The 27063-nt window shown below is 53.4% G+C and overlaps 1 protein-coding gene across 8 annotated transcripts in view; it reads left to right on the top strand.

Annotated features, from left to right (window-relative positions):
- Positions 1-27063, top strand: part of RANBP3 (RAN binding protein 3) — a 55117-nt gene that overhangs the window by 17386 nt on the left and 10668 nt on the right. For 2 of the 8 annotated variants that reach the window (XM_042928143.1, XM_042928136.1), the window contains exons 2-9: positions 2920-2975; positions 8639-8827; positions 16670-16706; positions 16804-16890; positions 18728-18799; positions 24151-24216; positions 24973-25065; positions 26286-26404. In XM_042928143.1, the coding sequence (XP_042784077.1) occupies positions 2920-2975; positions 8639-8827; positions 16670-16706; positions 16804-16890; positions 18728-18799; positions 24151-24216; positions 24973-25065; positions 26286-26404 (719 nt within the window). Of the gene's footprint in view, positions 1-2919; positions 2976-8638; positions 8828-9341; positions 9498-16669; positions 16707-16803; positions 16891-18727; positions 18800-24150; positions 24217-24972; positions 25066-26285; positions 26405-27063 lie in introns of those variants that run through there. The other 6 variants (XM_042928140.1, XM_042928138.1, XM_042928137.1 and 3 more) reach the window with 6 other exon arrangements.

Here is a 27063-nt window from a genome sequence, read left to right as displayed (position 1 = left end):
AGGGACCCAGAGGCAGCCCAACTCTCCCTCGTTTGCCCAAATCACCGCAGCCCCTTCTGGGTGCCGACATAATTCCCAGCACCAGAAAGCTCTTCGTCTGCCATCCAGTTGGTTCTCTGTCTGTTCTAGTCCTTCCTCAGTGGCCTTCCATCCATTTTCCCCAGCACCCCCTTACCTTTACTTCTCCCTCCATCCAGTATTTGTTGATGCCAAGTATTGATCTCAGACCACGAGTCAGCAAGGGGAGCGAGGCGGTCTCCGATCTCATGGAGTTGATGTCTTAGTAGGGGAGATAGAGCATAACCCATAAATACTTAGTGTATCTGGTGGTCATATGTCCCGAGAGAGAGAGAAAGAAAGAGAATCTGTGCTTCACCGAGAGGCCGTGCAAGGTTTCTTGTACAGAGTAGTGTGTGTGTTTAGTTAAGTCTGCGGTGGCTACGCCTTTCCTCTCAGGCTGGAGGCTGTTAGAGAAAGGGACAGAAACTAAGCTCAGACCGGCTTAAGCAAAAATCAGCATTTGTTGGCTTAACTGAAAAGTCCAGTGGAGGTGAGGTTAGCTCTGGGCTGGGCTGGACCCACGGCTTCCACCAGTTTCTCCAGGATTCAGTTTCCTCCTCCATCTCCAGCTCTGCTTCCCACTGGATTGACTCCGGTCCAAGGTCCCTTTTGGTGACGTGACACTGCTCACAACCCCAGGGTTACCTTCCACCAGCTCTGCAGTCCCAGCGGAGACAGAGCACCCCTTCACCAGCTCCAACAAAAGTCCTAGACCCAAGTCTCATTCACTGTCAGTGGCCTGGGCTTAATTACATGTTGTGTCCCCTGGGGGAACGTCCTCAGACCTAGAACCCAGGGACGAGGGAGGGGTGGTTCCCCAAAGAAACGGGGAGGGGTTGGAGGGATGCAGGGCTGGCCCACACTCACAACTCCCTCCAGTGTGCCTTAGCTCCTTGCAGCGGCTGGGAGTCTAAGGCATAAGTGAGGTCCAGGCCTGGATCTGCAGCCCTGGATGCTGGGCTTGTGGGGTAAAGGGCAGGGCCCGAAGATCTCTGGGGATCCCCATAGTACAAATAGTGTGGATAAGCTGCTGCTGTCCGAGGGCCCCTCCACCCCTCCACCCCTCCGTTGCTGGCATTTATTGTCTGGCATGGGCACATTCGATCATTCATTCACGCGGGTTTGTCAAGCAGCACCAACCCCTGTGCCAGGGACATGGCTGCTTAGGGAATCGTGGAAGCTTCGTAGGCGACCCTTCTGTCCCCCAGCCGCCTCCCTTGTACTTTGGTCTCATCCATGTCATCCGCCCCAGTGTTCGTCGTGGGTTGTGCGTGGTGAGGACTGTCACGGTGGATCAGACTCAGGGACTCAGGTGCTGCGTGGAGCACAGTGGAGGGAATGGCCGCCGTCAGTGGGCTGTTGCCCCCAAGTCAAGACCAGTGTCTGTTCTACTTCTCCAAAGAGTGAAAATCTGGGGGGATGGGAGTGGGCCAGTGTGCTTTCGATCGTCTCAGTCTTGTCCCTTTTCCTCCTCCCACCTCCTCCCCTCCCCATCTTTAGCGTGGGTGATCGCCATTCCCTCCTGACTGGTAGTGTCTCTGTATAGCCTCCTCCCCACACTGTTCTTTGAACCTGAACCCAACTCCTTTTACGGCACTTTCCCGAATCTTTAGCACAGAGATCATCTGCCCCTGGGGCTCCCCGTCACTTTACAAGCCCCTCTGGCCTCTTCTCTTTGGACTTCAGCATAGCCACTTCTTCTCAGGAAAGTTCTCCTGACTCTCTAGACCAGCCGCTATGACCAGCTCCCCACGCGACTGCGCTCTCGAACCAGAGGTTGTGTCCCCTCCCACCTCGCGGTCCTACTGGGTAAAGCTGGTGTAAGGGAAGGTTTTCTGTTATCCTGGCTTCCCAGGACCGAGGACTCCACAACAGCAGGGCTGTGCGGTGCTCCCCATGTTCATGATCCCCCTCGCTTCCCATCCACTGTCTGCTCTCGAGGCTTTGAATGCCGACGAGGGCCCTGGGTGCACCCAGAGCCACCATACCCAACCCCCAGGCAATGAGGCAGGCAGCATCCGGGCCTGCCCCCACGGGTGAACGTAGTCCTCACCCACAGTCCCCGCTGCCATCCACGCAGGCACGAGTGGCAAAGGGCTGTAGATTCAGCTGCCCCTGGGTAAGAGAGAAATGGTGTTGCCTGAGAACAATAGGTCTCATCACGTGTCTGAACATTTCAAAGGGTGTCTTCCTTCCACAACAGCTATGCAAGATGGACTCAGAATTTTCGCAACTCCTTAAATCCTTTTTTTTATTTTAATGGGCAGTCACTTAGAGATCCAGGTGGAATGTCAGGTGACTCAACCAGGGTAAGCTCTCCAAAGAGCATGAGCTGTGTGGATAGAGGTTGCAGTCTGGTTATCCCCCGGCCCCCGCTGGCCTATAAATTTAAAAAAAAAAAAAAAAAAAAAAAAAGATAAACCTAAACTAGTCTTCAGCATTTGAAATTCAGGAGATGCCACGTAAAGGTCTGACATCTCTGTGCCACATTCCTGCAAGGCCACGGTTGATGGCGCAGAACGGCATTGTCTTGGATACCCTGCAGCGTGCCGCCCTCCCCACCACTCTCTGTCCATCACTGGCGTGGCTGTTCTAAGAGAGTCTTGCAACCTTTTTCTTGATGTATAACATGCACCAGAAAAGTGCACACACCCTAACATTAAGTGTCAGATGTTCACAAACAACACGCCCCCGTGGCTACTTTAAGAAACCATTTTCTAAGTGATTTTGACGTTCTTTGGAGTTACTAGTTTTATATCGGGTTTGGTTTTTGCTTTTAACTTATTACAAACAAATGCAGCTTTGTTTACTGTATGAATATAGTGTTGGGGGGAAAACAACCAATTTTTCTTTTTGCAGAAAAACCTGCCATTGCTCCGCCCGTCTTTGTGTTTCAGAAGGATAAAGGACAAAAGGTAAGGGGCCGGTATGTTCTCTCGTCACATGATTACTCTGATCTGTTTTCTCCCAGAGGTCTCTCCCAGGTCACAAGGCCAAGGGTACTTCTCTTTTAAGCCTTCACTTTGAGCTTGAAAGGAAAAGGTCCTGTGGCTTTAAGTTATCCTGGTGAGAGGTTAAGACGGGCGTGTGTGAAAAGGGTTCAGAAGCCTTGCTATGAACAGTGGTAGGAAGCTGCTTTCTAATTGTTAATGGTTCATTTTAGAAATGCTTCTGTACATTAGGAAGAGTAGGAGAGAAAAGGTAGAAGGAAGGGGGAGGGGGAGGGAAGGAGGAAGGAAGGAGAGCGAGTAATGGTGGTTCAAGGGGAAGACAGGACCTTTAAAGATTTTAGGGAGATATTTTGGCCCCCAACCAACTTGGCAGAAATGCATTTAGAATAATTATCTAGTACTTGGCTTGCATTATGTATTTACCATCCATCTTTGTTCTTTGTTGCCTTCTTGCTCTTGGATTTCAAATGTCTCGGTTGCGCTGATGTTGGAAATACCTTGCCTAACTCCTAGCAATGAATGAGCTAGCAGTTCGTCAAAGGCCTGATTGTTAAAGGCCTGATTGGTGCCATGGTAGCGTTCTGATGTCGCATGCTGCCGTTTACCTAGAAGTCGTTGATTTTATGTCTGTCCCTGACCAATCAGTGTGGAAGATTGGGGTTGTGTCCAAGGTAGTTGATGTTCTGTGGTGATGCTTCCCAAGCTTATATGAGGACTCTACTTGGCCAAAAAAATAGTTGATCCCTCCCACCCCACCCCTCACCCCCAGGACAGCAGGTATAATTTAATACCCTTTGCAAGATTTCAGAGTGACCAAAGTGCTAGATTTGGTGTGTTTTGACATCTGTTTGTATCTTTCTTTTCTTTTCTTCTTTTTTTTTTTGTTTTTCTTCTTGAGAGAGCGCAAAGTACACACGAGGGAGGGGCAGAGGCAGACAAAGAATCCCTAGCTGGTTTCACGACACAGGGCTTGAGATCATGACCTGAGCCGAAATCAGGAGTCGGATGCCCAACTGACTGAGCCACCCAGGTGCCCCAAATCCATTTACATCTTGTTGATAAGAACAGATCCGTTCAAAAGCTCTCCTTTTGGAGACTTGTGATCCACAGGCGAGGTGTCTGCTAGATGCCCGGTCCTCTGGCGGCGTGGCCAGCCCTGAAGTCCGGGACCGCTGGTCTGGCGATTTGGGACTCCTCACAGCCCAGCTACTGCTCCTAGACCCTGTCCCTCGGTCTGAGAAGAGAGGCCAGGCTTGTGTGTGGCCCACGTTTTCCTGGACCTTGTTCAAGTACGGTGCCAGGAAGAGAGCGTGTGTGCGCGCAGGGGGGCAGGAGGGAGAAGTGGTGTCTTAAACCCACGAACACACACACATACCCTTGCAGGGTGCCTTCTTGTGAGCCGGGGCTCGTGTGCTTGTCTTGCTCTCATGTTAAACTTTCCCATTGTTTGTTCTTCTGCTAAAGAGAGAATGACAGCACCCAAGGAAACATTCTTCCTGTTTCGTCTCAGTTTTCCAGGTGCTGTTTTCAAGACACATCAGCCCTCTGGGGTCTCCTCTCCCCTGGGCCTTGACTAGTACACGTAGCTTAATTACAAGTATCTCTGTCATTTGTCTTTTGGGGGTTCGCTCACAGAGAAGGGGCTGGTGCGCCTTTGCTAACTCTTAGAAATGCATGTGTTCAGTTTCTGTTTCAGATGTGAAAGTTGCTTCTCTCAGGCTTTCTGTAAAACGAGGATCTTTTAGACTTTTGAATGTTTTTATGATCTTTTGAACCACTTTGAAACGGGTCGGCAAACTAAGGCCTGCCACCACCGCCTGTTTTTGTAAATAAAGTTTTATTGGCACACAGCCATGCCCACCCTGTTCCCAGTAGCCGAGGCTGCTTTCCAGCTGTGACAGCGGAGTGAGGTAATTTGGGCAGAGACATATGGCCCACAAAGTCCAAAATACTTAGTAGCTGACCCTTTACAGAAAAAATTGGCCGACCCCAGATTTAAATTTAGGAATTAATACTTTCAACCCGAAGACTTGGACAGCCAGCAGGAAGAAACACTAAAATGTAGCATTTGTTCGGCCAAATTTAGAATGTTTTTTAAATCTCTGACTCCCATTTCAATACTGTTTTCACGGTCGAAGTGCTTCTTGCCTGCAGCCTTGTGGCTCGGAGGCTATAACTTCCACGTATTACCTCCAGCAGGCTGGGGTGAGGCTGAATCAGAAGAGTAGCTAGGAAACTGCTCAGCATCATGTTAAAAATGTGCAAATGTAGTTCTTATCAAAACATTCACTCCGAGCCAACTCGAAATGGGCTTCTAAAAATAACTGATCTCCGGTTCCTCAGAGTTCAGCCCTCCACTTCTGCCGGGCCTGCGGGACCAGATCCCCGGCAGGACGCGGGAAGTCTCTGCGTGTTTGCGAAGGAGGGCCTTCTGTGACCGTCCATGAGGGCAACTGTCTGAGCTGTTGGGTGGGTAGTGGCCGGGTGAAGGTGGAATCTTCCTTTCTTTCTCTGCTGCTTATGACGGCTCAGAAGCGAGGCGGCGCTGCAGGGAGCAGCCGTGGCACTTCTGACAGACGAGGGTTCGGGCCTCGTTCAGTTCCCATCTCCCTGGCCCAGGTTCCAGCCCGTCTGCTTCTCACGTTGCAGAAGCAGAGCTGGGAACGGGCCGCACAGGCTGCTCTCGTTTTGGTTTCTCCTCTCCTGTCCACCTTTGTATTTTGAAAATATTCAGTCCTCAGAAAAGTTAGAAGACTGAGCCTGCAGACGCCGGGATGTCCTTCACCTGGCTTCACCTGGCCTCAGCGCGGACATCTTTGTCTTAAATGCTGGAAGCACTCGACTATAGGTGGTGCCCACCTGATGCTTCTCCCCTAAATCCTTCTGCAGGTGCCTCCTGGGAATAGGGCGGCCCTCGCCATGGCCCCAGAGCTATTGTCACTCCTAAGCAAGTGATGCTTATTTTAGAAATGTCCTTCAATACGTAGGCCATATTTATGTTGTCCTAATCGTCGGCAAAATGTCCCTTACGACTATCTCTGGAGCCCTTTCTTGACCCACAAAGACCAGGAAGTCCCACTGTCAAATGTGGGACCACTGACTTCCCTTTCAGTAAACTGTCTCTAAACCACCCAGCGGGCTGCCCTTCAAAGAACTTGTGTCTCCCCTCCCCCTGCCAAGGAGAACACTCCACAGGCCCAACTATTCTCTGAACCATGATTGAGGCAAAAGATTTGAAATCAAAAAGAGAAAAAATGAAGCCGTTAGCCCAGGCGGGGTTTTTGGTTTTGTTCAGTAGCAAAGCCACGTGGCGTCTTCTGTCAGTCCTAACCACAGTCCAAGTTGCATTAACAGCAGGCTACAAATTGGTGGTGGTGGCCTGCCAGTGGTGGCATCTCTTAGTGTCAGCACAGGTTGTCAGATCCCCCTATTGTTCCCTGTTAGAGAAAGCGGTTGACAGTTTGAACTCCAGCCCTAACGCCGAAAATCCAGTTGGACCCAGACCCAGAGCCCAACCGACAGCCGGGAATCGTCCTTCCTTCCTCCCATGCTCTCATGCTTCCTCAAGAGGGCACTCCTCGTGAACGGCTTGCCTTCACGTATTTCTGTTTCTTAACTGCCTTGAATGGAGACCCGTTTGGTTTTTTCTTCCTTTTGATGTAAAGAGATTTTCGAAACTCCTTAGGAGTGTGTTTCATTGATTGTGACGACTGATGTTTCTTTCAGACACTCTGTCTTCCGAGTGTATTACTCTGCAGGGGTAAGGCTTTGTGGGAGTTGCACTTGGCCGATGGGGTAACGTCTGCTTGGTGGAAAGACAAAGCAGTTGCAGAGATGCGGATGGGCAGGAAGGAAGGGGTCACTGAATGCTGCCACAGTATGTTTAGACCCAGTTTCAAAGCTTACTGCTGATTAACAAGCCTATCCTGTGTGCGCGTGTGTGCGTTTTGGTTTTTGTCAGCCATGTACATTTCAGGATGATGTCAAAGGCTCCCAAAATCTTGATGCCAGAGTTTCACAAATATGTTGAAAAACTACAGGCCCTGTCTTGGTTCTCTAGAGCTCCCTTTTCCTGTCCGACAAAAATACTCAGACCCAAGTAGAAAACGCTGGAATGGCATATGTGTTTCTTTTTGGTCCTCCAGTTTAGCCGTCATTTCAAGTTCAACGCCATGAGAGCATTTGAACATTCGTGCTCTAAAAGCAGGGGTTAAAAAAAAAAAAAAGAACCCAAGTGGTTCTAATTAGAGATAGGCCATTGTCCACAGAGCTTATGGCTTAATGTTCTCTTATCGGGTGTTTAATCTCCAGCCGTAAAGTAGCACCCAACTGGTGCATGGGCCAACCTCTGCATGTTGAGTGGGTTTGAGGGACAGCTTGAGAAGGAAGGCTTTCGTGTCTGTGCTTCTCCCCTTTATAGGAAGAATCGGTTTTGCTGACTTGTTCGGGATATGAATGAGCTCACATTTTGTTGCTTTTGCTTTCCTCAGAATGTTCAAAAGTTCTCTCAAGTCGTCTTTGTAGAGTTCCTTTGATCCAACAGACTGGCATTTTAAGGAATAGCCCCCAAGCCCTATGTAAAGAGGTTTTAGTCACTTCACACTCAGAAGAAGAGTGGCCAGGTCTGTGGAAGGACAAGGTGGCCACTCAGTTCACAGAGCGAGAGAAATGACTCCGTGTTGCGAACGATGCCAAGCGGGAGATTTGGGGACCAGAGCCCATCTGTTGCAGGACACCGGCTTTGTAACCCATTCCTCAAGAGCTCCCGTTCGTCCCAGAGCTCCCGGTCCCTGGGAGCCCCTCCAGAATCCCAGGAACCACCTCGTAGGAAGCCAGGGGTGTTGTACCTTCAAGAACAAAAATTTCCAGAACCAGCTTTCTCTTACCCTGGCTGTTTTCTAAATACACCCTTGCCAAGGTATTTGGGGTGAACGTGGGAAAATCCTAGGCCAAGGGTCTCCCTCCTCCAGCTGAACTCCCACCCATCTGATAGAAAGCCAGCTCTCTGTGTCTCTGGCAGCTGGTTTGGTCACCCCGCATCTGCACTCACTGAGGCGAGAAAGCGCTCCCTTTATCTCAGGTTTAAGCGGAACGAATTGGAAGGTGCTAGAAGCACTGTAAACCGTGTACACTCCGTTTTGTAGGCTATTCCAGGCCTGCCTCCCCTCCCCCACTTTTTTAATGGACAGAAATGGTGCTGAGGGCCAACTTCCCTCCTCAGTATCCTTGCAGAGATGGGTCATCAACCCCTAGAGACAAATGGACATAACCGCCCCTGTTCCCCTCCGGTAGAGGCCCTGCCCCCATCTTCGTCTCGTTCACAGCCCATAAGCACAGTAGCTCCAGGCTGCAGGTTGTGGAAATGGGGTCGCAGGCCTCCTGCATACCTCAAAGCTCCCTGCAAAGTTAAACAGCAGCCAAGTCCGCACTCATTTTCCATTCTTTCATTCTGGAGGGCCAGTGTCGTCGGGCAGAACACAACAGCATGTGCCAGGCTTCTTGTCTCATCCTCCCAGGCAGGGGCTGCTGAAGTCTGAACGTCTCTAGCCCTTCGATCCCCGCCCACCCCTTGCCCTGTGTTGCAGCCTTTGTTTACATTGAAGGAAAATTGTCTTTTTTGCTCCCAGTCCTCTGCAGAGCAAAAAGACTTGTCGGATTCGGGAGAGGAGCCTCGGGGGGAGGCTGAGGCCCCCCACCATGGCACGGGTCACCCCGAGTCAGCTGGTGAGCATGCCCTAGAGCCTCCTGCCCCCGCTAGCGCTTCAGCCAGCACTCCTGAAGCCCAGCTTCTTCCTTTCCCGCGAGAACTGGCAGGGGTAAGTCCACCTCCACCCAGCACTCCACGGCCTGGGGGTCCCAACCCAGACCGGCCCCTTTCCCTTTGGGCTCCTCAGGTCAGACCCTAGACCGCAAGCAGCCGATCATAACTGAAAAGATGATCATGATCTCTGCAGCACCCCTTAATTCTTGCTGCCAGAAAGTCAGGGAAGATTGAGTCCCCTTTTTCATTGAGACTTTCTAAATGGGGGAATTTATATACACCCCTAGCAAGAAGCAAATCCTGTTGCCTGAGAGAGACATAAGGGGTCAAAAGAGGGATTGAGTAATGGGGTAGAACCTTCCAAATCAAATTCGACCCCTCTCCGTCCTTCCATTTTTCTTTCTCCTCTCCCTGAATTTGGGCGTTCAGGTTCAGGGCCTTAGAAACACCAGTAGCCCCAGCTTCCTTGATCTAGAGGAAGAGGAGGTGTCTAAAGCAGACTGCTTTGCAAGACCGGTTGTGTTTGGACTGTGGTTAGGCTGTGAACTGCTTGTCTTCAATCAAAGCAGGAAGAAGAAAAGACTCTTCTTTTGAATCCAGAGGGAACCCCTTGAGCCCTTTATCTTTGTATTGAGAAGGCTTTTGAAGATTATAGGTGGAGAAGATTGTGAACTCTCGAGAACAAGAAATGTCTTGAGTGTTTGGAGGTTGATAAAATGGGAAAGGTAAACATCACCCTACATTCAGGATTGAAAACTCCACGTGGGTACCTAAGACCCCCATTCTGGCAGGGAAAAATGACTCTTAAGGAAACGAGGAACCCTGCTGTGCACACCCAACACTGGGTAGCCATCCAGGGTGTCCCAGTCCCAGACCTTCAGCGATCCCTTGTGTCACATCACCAGGGTGCTTGAGGAAATGATGAAAATTCAGTTACAGCCACCAAACCCTGGGACACACAGGAAGAAGTGATGTTCAGCAGAGGTGAGGTTGGAGGCCACTTGGAACATTTTGGAGGAGTCAGTGTGTAGTGGAAGAAGAATAAACGGCCTTTACCGTGTGTCGGGCAGCAGTGACGGGGGCAGTCCCTCATGGTGTACAAGTGGGTTTGGGCCCAGTAAAGATTCCGGCCGGGAGGCACCCACACCAGAGTGTTCCAGGGGTTCACAGGCAAGCACAGAACTGACAGAGCAAGAATTAGGAGATGATCACTTTTTCGGTTGGGGGCCCAGCAGCTCCTGGAACCTTCTGCTGAGCAGGTATTGTGAGTTATTGTGCCTTCAGCCTCCACAGGCACAGGAAATCGTGTCCTCGGTTCCCTGAGAACAGACGACCTCCGTGTGGATCTGCCCAAGAGGCTCTGGGGCCCTTTGCTGCTGTCTGGTCTGAACAGCACAACAGCTCACAGAGCCGCCTGTCACTCGAGAGGCTGAGGGTTTTCGATTGAGAGTAGCAAATGGGTAGGTCACAGAGGTGGAGTCACAGCAGCTGTTCCTCCAGAGGCACACAGGCTGGTGTGGGCCTTATCTAATGCCCATCTGGTAAGACCGGGGTGGGGGGTGGGGGTCTCACCTTCTGCCTGCGGCCGGGCCAGATGGGGATTTCTGTAGCCTGTCCGATGGGACTGGACTTGTCAATTCTTGTGGACTTTGGGTCAGAGGCTCTAATCCCCCAAAATTCAAACCATCCCCAGCCTGGCCATGCAAGGTCAAGTGTTAACAGTGGGAAACCTCAAGCCGGGTTGTGGGTCACCGGGGGAGGAAGTCAGGACCGGGGGGAGCAGTCGATGAACATACCAGCATAGCAGCAATGGCCGTGCACATGACACACACATGTGCTGTTTGGTTTTAGCATTTGTAGCTGTGGGAGTCCCTGGTCCCATCAGAAGCCCGTCAGTGCCACCTTCACATCATTTGGTGATAGCTCTGAGCCAACCAGGACTTACTCCTTTGGGTTCTCAGCAGAGAAAACTGGCTTGTTGCCAGTGGCTGCCATTAACTGGCTTTCTCTAGTGATCGGGCATGTTCAAAGCAGAGTAAACTTTTTCTAGGTCGCTTAGGGCATAAATTAAAGCAGATGGAACCTGATCCCAGTTTCTTCTCAGGTTGAGATGTTCCTTTGGTTAGCTAGGACTAGTTGCTCTCACATCCAAACAGATTTGGATCTTGCCCTGTACCACACTGGAATTCAGGAAACCGCCCACCCTGACCCAGCCAATCTCGTCCATCACGTTTAGTCTGTTCTTTATTGCATGATCCCTTGAGGAAACGTAAAGCTGAAAGTTCTTTATAATAAATAGCGGCTCGCTGAATTGTTGCTTAGAGAGGGCCCGCTCATCTTTCAGTCTCCCCGGACTCTGGCCATCTAAGACTCAGTACCGGGAACAAGCCTCTATATATCAGACTTCCTGGCTCTCAGAAGACAGCTTGGAGAAGACCAGACCACATCCAAATTAAGTTCTCTGATCCGGAGAAAGCAGGCAGCTCTTTGTGCTTACTCTGAGTCTGGCTTAAGTCTCCTGGACTGGTGCTCAGAGCCAAGGCCCTGCTGAGCCCGAAGTGTGTTTATTAGACCCACCAGGAAGCTTAGGTCCTGGAACCAGACCCCTGGCTGGACAGCTTCCCTCCTCTTCTAGGTTCTGCATGGGATTTGGACCCTCATTTCACACCCCCCGCCCGACATTCAGACCTTCGGAGGCCATGATTTTTTTTCTTCAGTATCTACCTTTTTAGTAAGAAGTTCTGAGCTGGTCACCCAGTTGCAGAATAAACAGCATTGAATCAGCCCATAGTGCCTTTGAAGACAAGGACATGTCCGGAGTCCCCTCCCTTGACTGATTCTTCATCCCAGGCATCCATTTCCCTGTAGCCCCAGCCAGGCAAGCTTTCTAACGGATCAGTCCCTACTGGAGTCGCTGAGGCCCAGGCAAGCCAAATGGTGTCTGGCATGGTCTCGTTTTCTGGTCTTTTCTGGGAAGTCGGGAAGGCAGTGCTGTTCACTCCTGCTTACTCTCCCTGTGTGTCAGCTTTGGAGACACAGTGGCCAGCTCCATTCCTTCCCCTTGGATCGGCCTAGCACCTTTGTCCTTCTTGAGGCCACACCAAGCAGCCTCATGAGAGCCATGGTTTCTCAGGGCATGGGGTGGGGGTGGGGGATCCTGGATAAGCACAATGGTCATAAATTTTCACCGTTTCATCCTTTACAAAGAACTGAAGCTTCCCACGTCTGCAGTCCAGGGTCCTGTTCCGAGTTAGACGTTACCATCTATTTTGTCCTTGGCAAGAGGGACACGCACACCTCACAGAACGAGCGGCTCCCCCCGAGGTTCCCGTGGCTCTGAGGGGAGAGGGCTGCCGCCCCTGTGATTCTTTCCACCCGTCCACAGCAGCCGCCACCGTGGGGGCCTTTCATCTTCTGTAAGCCCGAAGCGAATTGAAGGATTCTCTTTGGGCTTCTTTCTTTCCTGCCTCCTTATGTAAGTGTTGATTTGGGGTATGTTCGTCACGGTGTCCCAGATGGGTGCTGACCCCAGTGTCCTCTAGGTATCCTCCCGAAACCCTGACCCTCAAAGAGGTGGATTCTAGTGTGGGAAGAGGCAGAGGAGGAAATGGGGCCTTCACACTGCTTCTGCCCTGGCTCCTCCCCACAGAGGAATCCTGGAAGCCTGTTCTTCGAGTCCCCATGGCTGTGGCTCCTGAGCTTTGGATGCACACTTCCGGGGTCCGAGGAGCCGTAGCTGTTTGTGCCCTGGGCATTGTTCTCAGCTGACCCCAATCGGCCTCTCCCTTGGTTGGGGTGAGGGGTGGCCCCTGACTACCAGGCTGCTGTGTTGGCAAAAAGTGTGCGTGGAGACTGCGTTGGCCTTGTTTGGGGCCGGGGTTGGCTTCAGAGGGAGTTGCTTTGCTCCAGGCCTTTCCATTTGGGGAGAAGACAGCACGAGACAGCCAGACAGCAAGCTGAGACCTTCAGTGCAGTTGGGGGGTGGGGGCAGACCTCAGGCTCACGTGGGCAGCTGGAAGAGTTGAGGGTTTCTGGAAGAGTTGACATATCCAAAGGCAAGCAGAAATTACTTCCTTGTGCATTGTCTTGTTTCTTTGTGCTAGTTCCTATTGAGGAGAGTCGCTGGCATCAGTTTCCTTACTGCTTCTGAGTTGGCTAGTTCAGACCCCACAGGAGGTTCCAGCAGCTTCTGGAAGGTTCTTCCTGGTGGGGGAATCTCCTGTGTTGTCCTCCCCTGGCCTTGGCCTCTCAGCTTTTCCAGGACCAAGACACCAGTCACATGCCTCTTAGAAGAGATTTGAGGTGTGGGTTTGAGGGTCTCCTGGGGCTTAAGGGACTAGACGTATCTGAATCTTGTCTGGCCAGGCACCCTCTCTTCTCCAGGTCACCGAAGGGGCTGCGACCAACTCGGGCTCCATTTATGCAACGAGTGCATGCCGAGCATCTTTTGTGCACAGCGTCCCGGGTGTTCTGTGCTGAGCTGTGGGCAGAACAGCCAGACGGACACGTTAGGATGGAAAGGACACGTTAGGATGGAAAGGACACCATCCTTTCCAGCTGGTACACAAACGGCAGAGGCGCGAGAGGCTGTGGGTGGGGTGGAGAGGAGCAGCTTCCGCTCGCTGTGTGGCGGGATAGTGAGCGAGCTCGGCTTCCCCCGGAGGAGGGTTCCCCCTGGAGGAGGCCATGCTGAGCGGAGCTGCAGGAAACTCGTCCCAGGCCTTGGGGGCAGCACACACAGAAGGAACCCTGAGGCGGGAACAGTGTTGGCAGATTGAGAAAACAGGAAGGAGACTGGGAGTCTGAAGCGTGACAGCAAGGAGGGGTCGTAGGGCATGGACAGACGGGGCCCCGGAGGCCTCAGCTCTTGGTCTGGGCACACTTCTGGGGGGTTCCTGGCACCCATCACATTCTTAAGGAGACTCCCGATTCCTGAGACTCTTGGGGTGTTGTTGGCATAGGTAAGAAAGTTCGGTGTCAGTTAAGAACCCCAAAACACGTGAAGCAAAAATTGACAGAACTGAAGGGAGAATTCAGATACAGTCGTAGTGTCGGAGAGCCCAGCACCCCAGTGGAGTAGTCTGCAGGGCTCCGGGAGGGCTCGGACAGCACTCAACCCCGCTGGCCTGGCAGGCCACCTGCCCCAGAGAACATTCCAGACGGCGCTGTGCTGCAGAGTAACCGGGACACTCTCCAGACAGACTGCTTGCGGGGCCACAAAACAAGTGTCAGTAAGCTGGAGATGACTGAAATCACACAGTCGTTTGCAAGTACAGTGGAAGAAAATCAGAAATGTGTAGATTTCTGGAAATCCGCACATGGGGAAATGAGACAAGATAGCTTGCAGGGCAGAGGGAAGTTAGGTGCAGAGGCCTCTTGGCATTGAGCTGGTGGAGGAACACCCTTTTTGGCAGCTGAGGAAACAGGAAGCTGGGGCGTGACAAGCTCTCTGGACTGCTGACCAGGCTAGGGGCCACTCTTCTGCATGGAATGCAGGGACACAGGCCTTAGCAGCTTCTCTGAGGCCCTCAGAGCACCTGAGATATGTGTCCCTTCACTGAACAAATGCCAGGCGAGGTCCCACTGTGTGCTGCGTGCCAGCGCCCTCCTGGGACTCAAGCCGGTGGAGGCCGTGACACAGATCGCACGATCAGCGTGAGAGGCGGAGGACTGCAGGGGACAACGAGGCCAGAGGACAGGGGTGGGTGTGAGGGGGTTGTCAGGTGAGGAGCCAGGGACAAGAGAGCAGGACCGGGGGGGGGGGGCCGTTTCCCGATCCCAGAAGTCGCTCTGTGGAAGTAACAGATCCCGCGGGATCTGAGAGGCTGCCACGTGTGGGGTTGGTACAGCCAGAATGCTTAGTGGGGGAGAGGAGCGAAGCACCAGGAGCCACGGGACCAGACCTGGGTCTGCACCTCAGTGATGTCACCCAAGGAAGGGGATGGTCCTGGGAGAAAAGGTCTGTTGTGCCAGCGTCATGGCTCTGTGTTGTCAGATGCCACCCCAGTGCTTAGTCCTGGGCTTGGGGCCATCTTCTTAACACCCCTGGCCCCGTCCCCATCCCTGACTCCTCATCTGGCTGCCCCAGGATGTGACTTCACATCTGGACCCTTGTCACACAAGGGCATAACATCCAGCGGAAGTGAGCCGGCTGGGAGAGCCCCACCTTGGCCGGGCGTTGGGTCGGGCTGAGTGCTGCCCCACCTGCTTATCCCACTGACCCCGTCAATCTCCCTGAGGCGCCGGTGCCGGCGCCCCCATTTCCCAAGCAAGGAAACGAGCCTGGGCAAGTGAAACAGTTTGCCCAAGGTGTACCTGTAGGAAGTGTCGAGCTGGGAGAAAGTACTGCAGGCCTTCCAGAGGGGTCGAGCCCCTTGAGGCTCCTGCCGCCGGCTTGTGCCCATCTGGAGCCCGCCTGCCCGACTCCTCCCGTGTTTGATTTCGTGTGGGACCCAGTGGTGCGCTCACAGCTGCCCCACGGGCTGTCGAGCCCCTGTTGTGTCATGAGGGGTTCGTTTACTAAGCACTCTGCTGGATGGCCTCCCCTGCGCCCCCGGATCAGCCTTTGCGGATGTGGGGACAGCAGCCGTCCTCGCCCCTTCACAGAGGCTTGCAGCGGGCGCTTAGAACAGCTTGTGTTTCTGACTCCAGCCCACGTTGTCAGCTCACACAGGAGAGCGTGCAGCCTGGGATCCTTTGCTCTCCCTGTCCCTTAGGACAGGGTCTGCACTCCGGGCCTCTGTCTACAAGCTAAGACGGTGAGATATACACGTGGCCCAAAATGCTGAAAGTCCTTTGTGGCCCTTTATGGGGAAAGTGGCGCCCAGGGCTCCAGCCGGTGCTCACAGCCCGTTATTTACGTTATTTAGGGCAGTTACTGCAACTGTCTCCACCCCGCCCTCGGCTCACAGAGCACTTTCCCAGGCGCGCCTCATCTAATCCCTAACAGCTCCTCCAGGCAGGTGGTCCTCCTTTGGCTAACCTTGACCCCTAGGGGCTTTTCTGAAACTAAGAAAATTGGCTCCTCTGCTCACTCCCACGTTCAGTGCCCCGGGAGGACTGATGTGCACTCGTCAGTGTTTGCTTCTGGCTGCTTCTTTCGGAAGAGTCACACGTCTCTGAGAAGGGCTGTCTGCTAGGGGTTGGGTATTATCCGGGGGTTGGGAACGGGGCCTCATCCTAAGGCTTCTGGATGGCTAGTTGTGAACATTCTAAAACTAAACGTTGTTAAGGAGGAAATTCTTCGGCCACCTTCTGACCTCGCTGGTGATTTTTTGGTAGGTTGTGTGGTCCGCTGAGTTGTTCTGAACACTCTGCATCGGACTTAGGTCCCAGGCATCACAGTTCTGTATCTTCTGGAAATAATAACCTTGAAGGAAATAATACCTTGAAGCAGCGTTCTGCACTGTGCAACAAGCCAGGGCAGGGAATGGAGGCTGCTACGATCCGGTGTTAGGTGACCATTTTACCCAGTCTGGCTGCCCTCCAGAGCGGAGCGAGTCACTTGCCAGCTCTTGGCAAAGTGAATTCCAGCCAGGCACCGTTTCACTGTGCTTGACTGGGGGGGGGGGGGGGGGGGGGGGGGGGGCGTGGCGGGTGGCACGTAGTTAGCTGTGACCTGTGGAGAGACAAAGACACCAGTCTTTGTGCAGTAAACATGTTCTCAGCCCATGGACTCCTTGGCCCCATGGCCTGGAAAGGCAGACACAGAAGGTTCTTGGGGGGATTTTTGAGCCTAATGTTAGGTTGAAAGTCTGTCCGTGACTTGGGTGCCTGAGCTCAGGGAGCTGGCCCCCGGGGCCGCGTTTCAGGACGCACTCACTGAAGAACTCCCACGCTGCCGGGTGCGGGGCAACCTGGCCCTCTCTCACCGCCCTGCCGTGTGTTCTCGTTTCAGAGGCCAGCCGGAGGCTCCAGCCCCGAAGGTGGAGAAGGTGAGGAAATCTCTAAAACGGTTCATCCTCTTTGGTTGTAATAGTGAAAGCAACCTGACTTTCTCCTCCTCTTCTTCCTCCTCCTCATTTTCTGTAGATTCCGACCGAGAAGATGGAAATTACTGCCCTCCTGTCAAGCGAGAAAGAACGTCCTCTTTAACCCAGTTCCCACCGTCACAGTCAGGTAACCGTTGCAGACCGTTCCCAAGCGGTGAAAGCGTCCGTGCTCCCCTCTGATGTCTCCTGCTCGGCCCAGACCCACTTAGAATCCATCTGAGGCTCAGCGTCTGCCAGGGATGAGCTCAAGTGCTCCCCACTCGAGAACCCGTGCCAATCACAGAGGCTTGTGACCCAGCCGACTAAAAGAAAATGCACCAGGAAGTAGTCCCTCTAAAAGAGAGGGAAAGGACGGTCAGTCCTGTTGGGAGCTGTGGCCATTAAGTACGTGTCCTCCTGCTCGGGCGTGTGACTGTGTCTGTAGACTGCAGGCATAGGAAGCGAAAAGTAGTGCGACCTCCTGACCCTTCAGGCACGTGCCTAGAGCTTGGCAGTCTGGTCCAGAAGCCCAGACACACACACACGGTACATAACGAACCAAGTGGCCCCGGAAGACACTTCGGTGATGGAATGCCACGAGCCCCCAAAGGAGGAGGGCTTGGTGGGACCTTGGTGGGCGGGCCAGGCTAGGACCCTGCGGAAGTGGCTGGGCCCGAGGGCTTGTATGGAGACCGATGCAGGAGAGAGGGCGTTGCCCAGAGTAGAGAGAGATGCCGGGGCTACTTGGTGAGAGGTTCTCTGAGCCTGGGGACAGCCCTGCAGATTCAAGGGCAAACATAGCCTCAGGGCTTGCCCCTTCCCCTCCCCATCTTGACTTGGTCCCCCTGGCGGCGTCCGTGTTCTCAGTCTTGGCGCCCAAGTGCAGACTCAGAGATGCGTATGTGTTTAGAGAGGATCTCCGGTTACCTGTCTTGGCATCCATTCTTGGGAGGTTTGTGTAACTGTGAACCTTAATGACATCACTCTAAGAGAAGAAGCACGCCCTGGAAGGTCATTTGTGCTTACGGGAGTAATGTAGACGTTACAGGGAGGTGCAGTGTAGAAAGCGAGCGTCCTTTCAAGATCCTCCCCTGAAACACACTGGATTCCCTTCCTGTTTCCCTTAACACACGTGTTGTGGACTTTGCCACACCCTTTCTCGTGAGTGCTCCAGGCCCCGGAATGGATGCACTGTCACTTGCTAATAAGCAGGCCTTGAGGAACCTGTCCAGGCTTCCATAGACCTCCTCATCTCCCTCGTTGCCCGGTGCTCCTGTGAGACAGGGAGCTTCTGCTTCCTGGCAACGGATCGCATTCCTTGGCGTTCACCGTGCACTGCTGAGCCACGCTCTGTGGCAAAAGGTGCAACAGAGAAGTGGTTGGTGCTGTGGCCCTAGGCTGCAGGGACAAAGGACAGCCAAATATCTCCCCTCTGCTCTGGCACAGTGGCATAGGAAATAGCTCTCAGTCACCGCGGGTGGAGAGACACGAGCAGAGCCGGTAACTTGGAAGGCGTTGTTGGTGCCCTGCGCTCTGATTCTGTAGCCGTGTCCGTCCACCCAGATAGTTCTTCAGCTCCGAGGGCCATTGCATTACTGCCCGGCCCACACCCCAGGCAGCAGTTGATAAGTGTAAAGTAAGATCCTAAACAGGTGAGGGGAGTCGGGGTGCAGCCAGCCAGCGAGCCCTGGCAGGTGACAAGGAGCAGGGACCGAGGCTGGGAACATCCAGTTCATTCTGTTTCCCTCCTGGCTGCCCACTTAGGGGCCCAGGGTGCCAAGGAAAAGCCAGGGGCGTGAGGACGAGACAGGCGGCCACAGTGGACCACAGCATCTAAAGGCCTGGTTCACAATGTTGAGCCTCCTAGAGTGGGGCTTGGAGATCGACCCTTCAGGTGGGAGAGGTGACCCGGTTCGTGTGTTCTCCGCCTACTCACATTGTTTTTCCTCTTGTTCCCTTCCCTGCCCGCACCTCCTTGTCGACAGTATCAAAAAACAATGTTTTTATGCCATCAACCTTCTGCGAGCCATCTGCAGGCAATTCTGACTCAGAACCAGGTGAGCCCTCGTGTCCCTTTGCGTTTTACTGCCCGTCGCTAGGGGTTTTCCTGGGATGAAAAGCAGTTGATATTGTAAAATAAGATCTTAAACAGGAATGGGCAATTTGAAAAACGGATTCTTTTTCAGTTCTTAAATGTTTTCCCAAATCTTCAGCTCGTAGATTTGGAATCCAGTGTGAGGCAAGCTTCATAAGCCCTTAGTTTTTTTGCTTCTGCAAGGAGGGCCTGGTCCCAAGGAGTCTTTAAAGTTTTGTTGTTTTTTGTTTTTTTGTTTTTGTTTTGTTCTTGCAAAAACAAAAAGCAGCTATAGATCAGTGTACTGCTCGTTTTACGAGGTTTTTGCACAAGTAATAACTCATACCATTTTTTTAAGGCAAACGGGAAATACACAGAGTGAAAGAATCTGGCTGCCCCGCTCCCTTCCCCACCCCAAGGTAACTGCTGTGAGGCCGATGGAATTTTCCAGACCCCTTGTCTGTGCATCAGACCCTCACACTAATAATCAGTGTGACTTAGACACGTTCAGATGGATATGTAAGCGGACTCGGTCGCAGCTTTAAACCTTGAGGGCAAGAGCTTGCCTCCCCCCGAAGACTGAGAGAGCCTTCCTTTTTTGGTCTCTCACTGGAGACCCAACTCCGGGATTTCCTGAACGTTTCTCCCACGTGGCTGAAATTCCTCATAAAAGATTTAATGAGCAAGTTCAACCACCCGAATTCTGCAACCCAACCTGCCTTATATAAATTCATTGCCGACTTCAAAAGCATTGCAAGAGAAGTCCTACTCTGGCATGAGGGCAGTGTTTTTCTAACTCACGGGATCGATTCGATAGCCCCATTTCACACAATCGAACTCATTTTGGTTCGAAAAGCAGACTGTTTGGCGCTGACCCTCTCACCAGGTCCTAAAGAGGAGTTTGGTTTCTAAGCGTCCTTGGGAATACCTGGAGTGCTCGCTTAGCAAGAGCGCTGTGAATGGTAGGGGCGACGTGAGCCGCGGTGAGCCTCCTCTGGGCCGGGCTGTCGGTCCCCGAAGCCGAGTGTCTAGATCGCGTGGAGCTGGCGATTTCCATCACGAATCTCACAGCGCCTCGTGAGGTCTGTGAGTGATGGCCTCGCTCTCTTCTTTCCCCCCACAAAACCTTCATTCTGCAGCATCGACAGCAGGGCCACCCTGAGAAAAGGGGGTCCCCAGGCCTGCTGAGGCACCCTGACACAGCTTCGCTTCCTGCTACCTGACGCAGGGTGGAGTCATATCAGACTTGCACATCGGTCCCACAGAGCAGGCCTCCTCTGACCTTGCCTGCCTGCCTTTCTTTTGGTTTTTAGCTTTAATCGTGGGGGGCGGGGGGTGCAGATTTTAAACTTAGGGAAGAATTTATAAAGCACTTCTATATCCCTTTGCTCATTTGATTTTCCCCCGTCGCCCCAGTGGTGTCCTTCATAGCAGAGGGACCAAATCCAGAGATCATGCACCACGTCTCTCTCTTTCCATCTGGAATACTGCCTCATTCTTCCCTTGACTTCTTTGGCCGAGAAGACGACAAGCCCATTATTTTGGAGGAGTTTTTCTGTCTGGGTTCGCCCAGGGATTCCTGGCGATCCCACCCAGGTGGTGCGTCTGGGGCTAGAATAGCACAGGAGCGAAGCTGTGTTCTGCCCGGCGCCCCAGCCCTGCTACCAGTGGGGCTGATTTTGTCCTCTTGGTCACAGTGGGTTCTGTCCGTTTCTGCTCTGTGAGGTCACCCCCCTTTTTCCAGAGAGACGCTCTGAGACCCTGGGGAAGCCCACCCCCCACCACTTTTCCCCTCCAGCATCAGCATCCACTCGTGTTCCCTTGCTCGGGTTAGTCATTCCTCTGATGACCGATCACGGCGGGATTTTCTGCCTTCGGTGTTGCTGGTACGTTCAGGTGGTGCTCTCCTGTGGGAGAGGGCTTTCCCTTCTGTCCGCTTAGTCCTTTGTTATCCTGTACCTCAAGGCGGGCGCGTGGATTCCTGTTTTAGGCAGCCAGTTACAGTCTGTCGTTCTTAGTGCAGAATTTAACCATCCCAGATTTGGCCAGCGGGAGTCGCATCACGCGGGTTCCTGTGTCATTTTGCCACGACGCGTTATTCTTTTAAGTGCTTTCTTTCTGTCCTAACGAGAGAGGCTCCAGGCCCACCATCATGTCTGTTTTTCTGAGAGGGGCCCTTAGTGGAGGGAGCGTGGTCTCCAGAAACCAAAATCTGGGTCTCAGCGAGCTCACCGCCACTGGACTGTCACTGCGCCTGGGCCTCCTCGGTGCCCAGAGACGGGGACACGTACCCGTACTTGCGTGCACACACGTGTGTACACTTACACACGTTTCTTTGTATCTGTCCGCGTGTGTGGGTAGCCCCAGGCTCACGTGTACTTCCAGTCCAGCACCAGCAGGGTTCATCTGAACCTCCTTGCTTTGAATTTCTCCTTTTCTTTTCTTTTCTTTTCTTTTCTTTTCTTTTCTTTTCTTTTCTTTTCTTTTCTTTTCTTTTCTTTCTTTTCTTTTCTTTCTTCCTTCCTTCCTTCCTTCCTTCCTTCCTTCCTTCCTTCCTTTCTAAGTTTATGTATTTATTTTGAGAGAGAGCATGAGCTGGGGAGGGTCAGAGACAGAGGGAGAGAGGGAATCCCAAGCAGGCTCCGCACTGACAATGTGGAGCCCGATGTGGGGTTCAAATCCACGAACCGTGAGATCATCATCACCTGAGCCGAAACCAACATCAGACGCTCAGCCTGACTGAGCCAGCCAGATGCGCCTCCCTCTTTCTGACAGTAAGAGACCTGCTGCCTTCACCTGCAGTGCACGTTCTTAGACCCTGCACGTGCCAAGCACCCTCCCACCTGCCCCTGCCCGGCCCCCACCAGGCTGCCTGTTACTCTGGCGCACACCAAGTTCAAGTTCCCTCAGGGGTGAGTGTTGCTTCCCTCACCTATCACTTGGGGTCTTCCCGAGGCAGGGCGGAAAGCACCCGCAAAGAGGCCTGCTTGCTTTAAATGTGATCGGAGGAGGGCAGAGACTGCTTCAGAGGGAGCAACCTATCCGCCCAGTGAGCTCACAGAGGGGCACGAGTGTGCCCCGGTGTAGTCGCTCCTGGACGCCAGTGACCCTGCCACGTGTGCCAGGGCTCTGGCTCATCAGACAGGCCACACCTCTTCATTGTGCCCTGACCATGTCGCAGGAAAAGGGAGTTTCTTGAAGCCACGAACAGAGAGCACGTCTGTTTTGGTGCAGATGGGGCCCGTGAGCCCCTCCCTGTGAGCACACCTCCCTGCTGCCTTGGGCTCCTTCTGTCCCCAGTCCTTGGTTGCCATTACAGGCGTGGCTTGCTTTGCCTGTGTGTCGTCCGCTCGCTGCAGCATTCAGTGTGATTTCTTGTGCGTCTGCTAGGCGGGCCGGGTGCGAGGCCCGGTGCCGCGATGCTAGGTGGCGGCGATCATCCGGGCCTGTGCCCCCGCTGGTCGTCCTCGGCTAGCGGCAAGGGTCGCATATGCTGCCACCGTTGCTCTACACAGAGCAGAGAGGTAGAGATTGATCGGGGGCCACAGTGGAAGCATTGCAAAGCCAGCTATAAGGGCTTTTAAGAATTACCTCAATTGTGAACTTCGTCTTAGTTTTTCCTTAATGTTTGTAAATTGCCGGTCGTCTTATGAATGATACTGAGCTTTGGGAATGTGTTTGAGTATTTCCCTTCTAAAAAGAAACATCTGGCAGCTTGTCTTCCCCCGCATCTGGGGTGTCTGAATCTCGGGAGGGTGGTTTTTATGACCTCTCTCTTACGGGAGCGACCCCAGCTCCACTAACACAGGCTCTTGGAAGCCTGGCGGACTCAACTCCTTCATACCAGCTAGCAGCGAGAGTTTTTTAATCCTGTTTTTGCCCAAGGAGAGCAGTTTGGCTCACCCACGTGCAGACAGCAAAAAGAAGGCTTTCCTGCTCTGTTCAGAATTCTGATTTGACTTTGTTTTATGCCTAAAAGTTTGCTCTGGTAAGGCATTTTTGGTGTTCCAGTGTAGAGTTGGTCGGTTTTTAGTGTATCCACAGAGTTAAACAGCCATCGCCATAATTAAATTAATTTTAGGTCATTCCATCACCCCGAAAAGAGACCCCGACCCCGTCAGCAGTCACTCATCACCCCCTCCCCCAGCCCCTGGCAACCAAGAATCCACTTTCTGTCTCCATGGATTTGCCTGTTCTGGACGATTCATATAAATAGAATCACACACTGTGTGACCTTCTAAGACCTCTTTCCATTTGTTTGTCTTTACTTTCTTCCAATGATGTTTTGTAGTTTTCATTTGTTAAATTTATTCCCACGTATTATTCTCTTTGGTGCTATCGTAAATGGAATTGTTTCCTCAACTTTGTTTTTGGATTATTCGTTGCTAGCGCATAGATTCACGCAACTGATTTTTGTGTATTGATCCTGTTCCCTGCAACTTGACAAGGGTTTCTTCTGATGAGTTGGACCTTAGCACAAAAGCAAGGCTGCCTCCGGTAGCCCCGAATGCTGTCATCCCTGTGCTGCCCCAGGGACAGACCTTCATGCTGATCCTTCCTGTCAAGCACATCAGACCGTCCCCCCTCCCCACCCCTTAGGAGATAGGCCAAGTCCACAGCATGCACAGATTAAGGGATTTGTATGGACCAGTGGCCCAGCTGAAATCAGGCTTTGAGCCGTCGCCCTGCTTCCTTCCCCTTCCTTCTCCTGGGCCTTCCAGTGTTCTCAGGAAGCGACGAGGTGAAGTTCTCCAGACACATCTGGAAAGAGAGCGAGCCTGCTGTCTGCCACCTTTGATCTTTCACCACAGAAAACGTGTCTCATTTCCCAGACATCTGCTGGTGGTGCAGAGGGTTCTCCCGATTACACAGGCATTCTCTGACAAGACAGAGAGACGGGTCTAAGAAAGGGAGACCGGTCCTAGAGACCCTGATTGGGTGACTCCCTGACATTCTCCAGGGCCTGTGAGCCCAGCACAGCTCCTGGCAAGCTGCCGGGTGAGGTGGCCCAGGCATGGACCAGCTGCGCACGCACTGTCACTTTTGTCTCGCACCTTCAACAGCCCCCGGTCTTTCATTGGCAGCACGCGACCTGGAGTCAGCACTCCTGCGACCCCCTGCCTCCTCCTTGTCCGAGCTGCTGCCTTATGACCTTGGTGGTTGGACCGGGCTTCTGCGTTTCTGTTTTAGTTTGGAAACATTTCCCGGGTTCTCCAGGCTCATGGCCACTGAAGCCCAGACCACGGTCTTCCCCTGCCCTTGACCATCTCAGCTTCGCTGCCATCCCCAACCCCTAAGCAGTCCTGCTTTTTACCTTTTGTCTTGTGCTTGTAGAGGAAAAGAGCAGTGGGTTCCGGTTGAAGCCACCAACACTGATCCACGGCCAGGCACCCAGCGCAGGTAGGTGCCCGCCTTTGAGGACAGTAGAGGGCCTTTCTCACACCCTTCCCACCTCTGTGCAGCCTCTGTGTGCGTGGCTGCCTGAGGCAGCCCAGCTGGTGTGCTCCAGGCTCAGCCCGCGCTCCACGTCTCCTCAGTTCCCTGGTGCAGGAGCATCGACAAGTCACTCTAAAGAGCCCATCAGATCAGGAGAGATTCTCCCACCTGGCAGCCCTCTGCCACCCTGAGGGGGGTGGGTGGTGAGGGAGTGGACTTGGCTCGGTGTGGGACGTTGAGGCTCTGTGCCCCGCGTTTGCTCTGTCGGTTCAGGCTGTGTCTCCAGAGCGTCCCAGCCCCAGCGTGCCACAGAGTCACCCCAATCAGCGGAGTGGCCACGAGCCAGTGGCCTGCTGCTGGGGAACAGGGCCTGGCAGTGGTGCGGAATTGGAAGCATTCTCTTGTGGCTCCTGCCCAATTTGTGTTTGGCAGAAGGCTTTTCTCAGTGTGGCATTTTGAAAAGCAGGTGCAAGGGTATTTTTATGTGAGCCTGAGCAGAGTCCTAAACCCTGGGAGCCTGTCTGCGGCTCTCCGCTCTACTTCACCGTCTCTGCTTGGCCCTTTAGCCCAGCACTTGAGGACAGCTGTCCCGTGCTTCCCCCGTAACATTACTGTACTCACCGGACTAATTTCTGTAAAGCCCCCTGAGAGCCGTTGCAGGGGTGTGCATTTCTGCCCATGAAGACCGAGGGCCCCGGGCAAGCCATCCTCTGTTCTCAGGTCTGCCGAGCCAGAAACCCAAGGAGCAACAGCGGAGTGTGCTTCGCCCGGCAGTGTTGCAGGCCCCGCAGCCAAAGGCACTGTCACAGACCGGTAAGAAACGGCCTGGCGCACAGGCTCGCACAGTGGGGTGTAGAGCGTTCCTGAGATGGGCCGGGGGCAGCTGTGTCTCCAGCGAGGGGACTTCAGCCATACGTGCTGAATGCGCTCCGGAACAGAGAGAGTGCTGGGGAAACGATCCTTTAAATCCTCGGTGAGCTCAGGGAAGACAGAGAGAGATGCCGTCTCCCTGCAGCACTGGGCCACGGTGACAGCTGGTTAAGACGCGCTTTGTGCACGCACTGGCTTCTACAAGCTGGCCTGCTCCCAGGCGTCTGAGATTCAGCCCAGCATGTTTGCAGGCAGAACTCAGCCCCGTGTGTTTGAGAAACTCGTGTCATTTTGGTCACGTGCCAGCCGGAAGACCTAACTCGTCAGCCGCGTTCCCACCATCTCCACACGGTGGTGGTTTGCAGTTAACCCTTAATTTATTAATACTAATGAGCTTTTCTTGTCTCCCTCTTGGTCTTTCCCTGTAATTTAAAAATTCCTCATCAGAAGCAATCCAACATCCCCGTGAGGGAAATAGTTAATATTTCTGAAGAGTTTCAGTGGGAAGGCTTTTGTACATGATGCTGAAGAATCAGCCAGATTTAAAGCTGTGCGTGTCACATGATCTCAACTATTTCAAGGGCAAAGATGCAGGGAACAAAGATGTTTCTTTTTAATTTTTCTTTTTTAACGTTTATTAATTTTTGAGACAGAGAGAGAGCGTGAACGGGGGAGGGTCAGAGAGGGAGACACAGAATCCGAAACAGGCTCCAGGCTCTGAGCTGTCATCACAGAGCCCGACGCGGGGCTCGAACTCACGAACTGTGAGATGATGACCTGAGCCGAAGTCAGATGCTTAACCAACTGACCCACCCAGGCGCCCCAACAAAGATGTTTCAAGTAAAACTTATTTTATAAAACTCCTAATTGTTCCTTCAACATGTATTTTTTTGTTTGTTTGTTTTTTTCCCATAATTAGCAGTGTTGTTTCTAAGTATGCTGAAAATTCATACGGTTCTTTGTGGAATAAGCTGTAAGATATTCTCATTCCCGTGAGGCTTTAGTTCTGGGTTTGTTTTTCTGTAAGCATTTGTGATTTTCAGTGGTGACGCCAGATCCTGTTCTTTACAAAGGAGAAGTGACCCTGTTGGTCTAGATGGTGACGGGGGCGCAAGAGGCCGTGCCGCACTCCCGTGACCCCGCGCTGTCCTTCTCCCCCACAGTCCCCAGCAGCGGCACCAACGGGCTCAGCATCCCGGCAGACTGCACGGGGGCCACGACGGCCACATCGCCTGACACCCCCGCGCGGAGAAGTCCGTCTGATGAGGTGCGAGCCCCTGAGGTGCGTCTGTGCTGGGCGGGGAGCTTCGCCGAGCGTGTGGGCGGTTCCCTGCCCCGAGCAGAGCCAGGGCTGGCCCGCGTGGAGGCTTCTGGATTAGCTCGGCAGCGTGTGCACACAGCAGCCACCGACGCCAGTGGTTGCCAGAATGCCGATGATGGTCCGCGCGCAGTTCCAGAGTCCCGCCTGCCCAGGCTGAGTGCCGCCCAGCCGCGGGTGGCGGGCGGGCCTCTGAGGAGTCCCTGGGGCCAGAGGAACGGCCGTCACTGATGGAGCCTCGTGCCGTTGTACATGAAGAGATGTCTCCCCTCCCTGTTTCCACAGCTGAGCAACCTAGGGATTCGATACACGGCCCCGTGCTAACTGGAGAAATGTGCCTGGGGAGGCAGCTCAGACACCTTTCTTTCTTTTTTGCAACGGAGCCCGGGGTTCTGGGATCGGGCGGGCCGAGGGCGTGTGTGCCCAGTAGCGTCGCGCGGCAGCTGCACGATGAGGGTCCGGGACGAAGAGCTTGCACCTGTGGCCGGCAGGGGCGGCCTTGTGGCCCGGCTGCAGCAGCGCCCGGCCCGCCACACGCTCAGCCGCCCCGCGCGTGCGCGCCCGTGTCCGCGGCAGAGCTGCCGCCCAGGCCTCTACACCCGCCGCCTCCCCCACGCCCCGTC

The sequence above is a fragment of the Panthera leo genome, chromosome A2, assembly GCF_018350215.1.
Source record: "Panthera leo isolate Ple1 chromosome A2, P.leo_Ple1_pat1.1, whole genome shotgun sequence".
Lineage (NCBI taxonomy): Eukaryota > Metazoa > Chordata > Mammalia > Carnivora > Felidae > Panthera > Panthera leo.
Note: the sequence above shows the minus strand (reverse complement) of the source record. Positions and strands in the feature narration are given on the sequence as shown.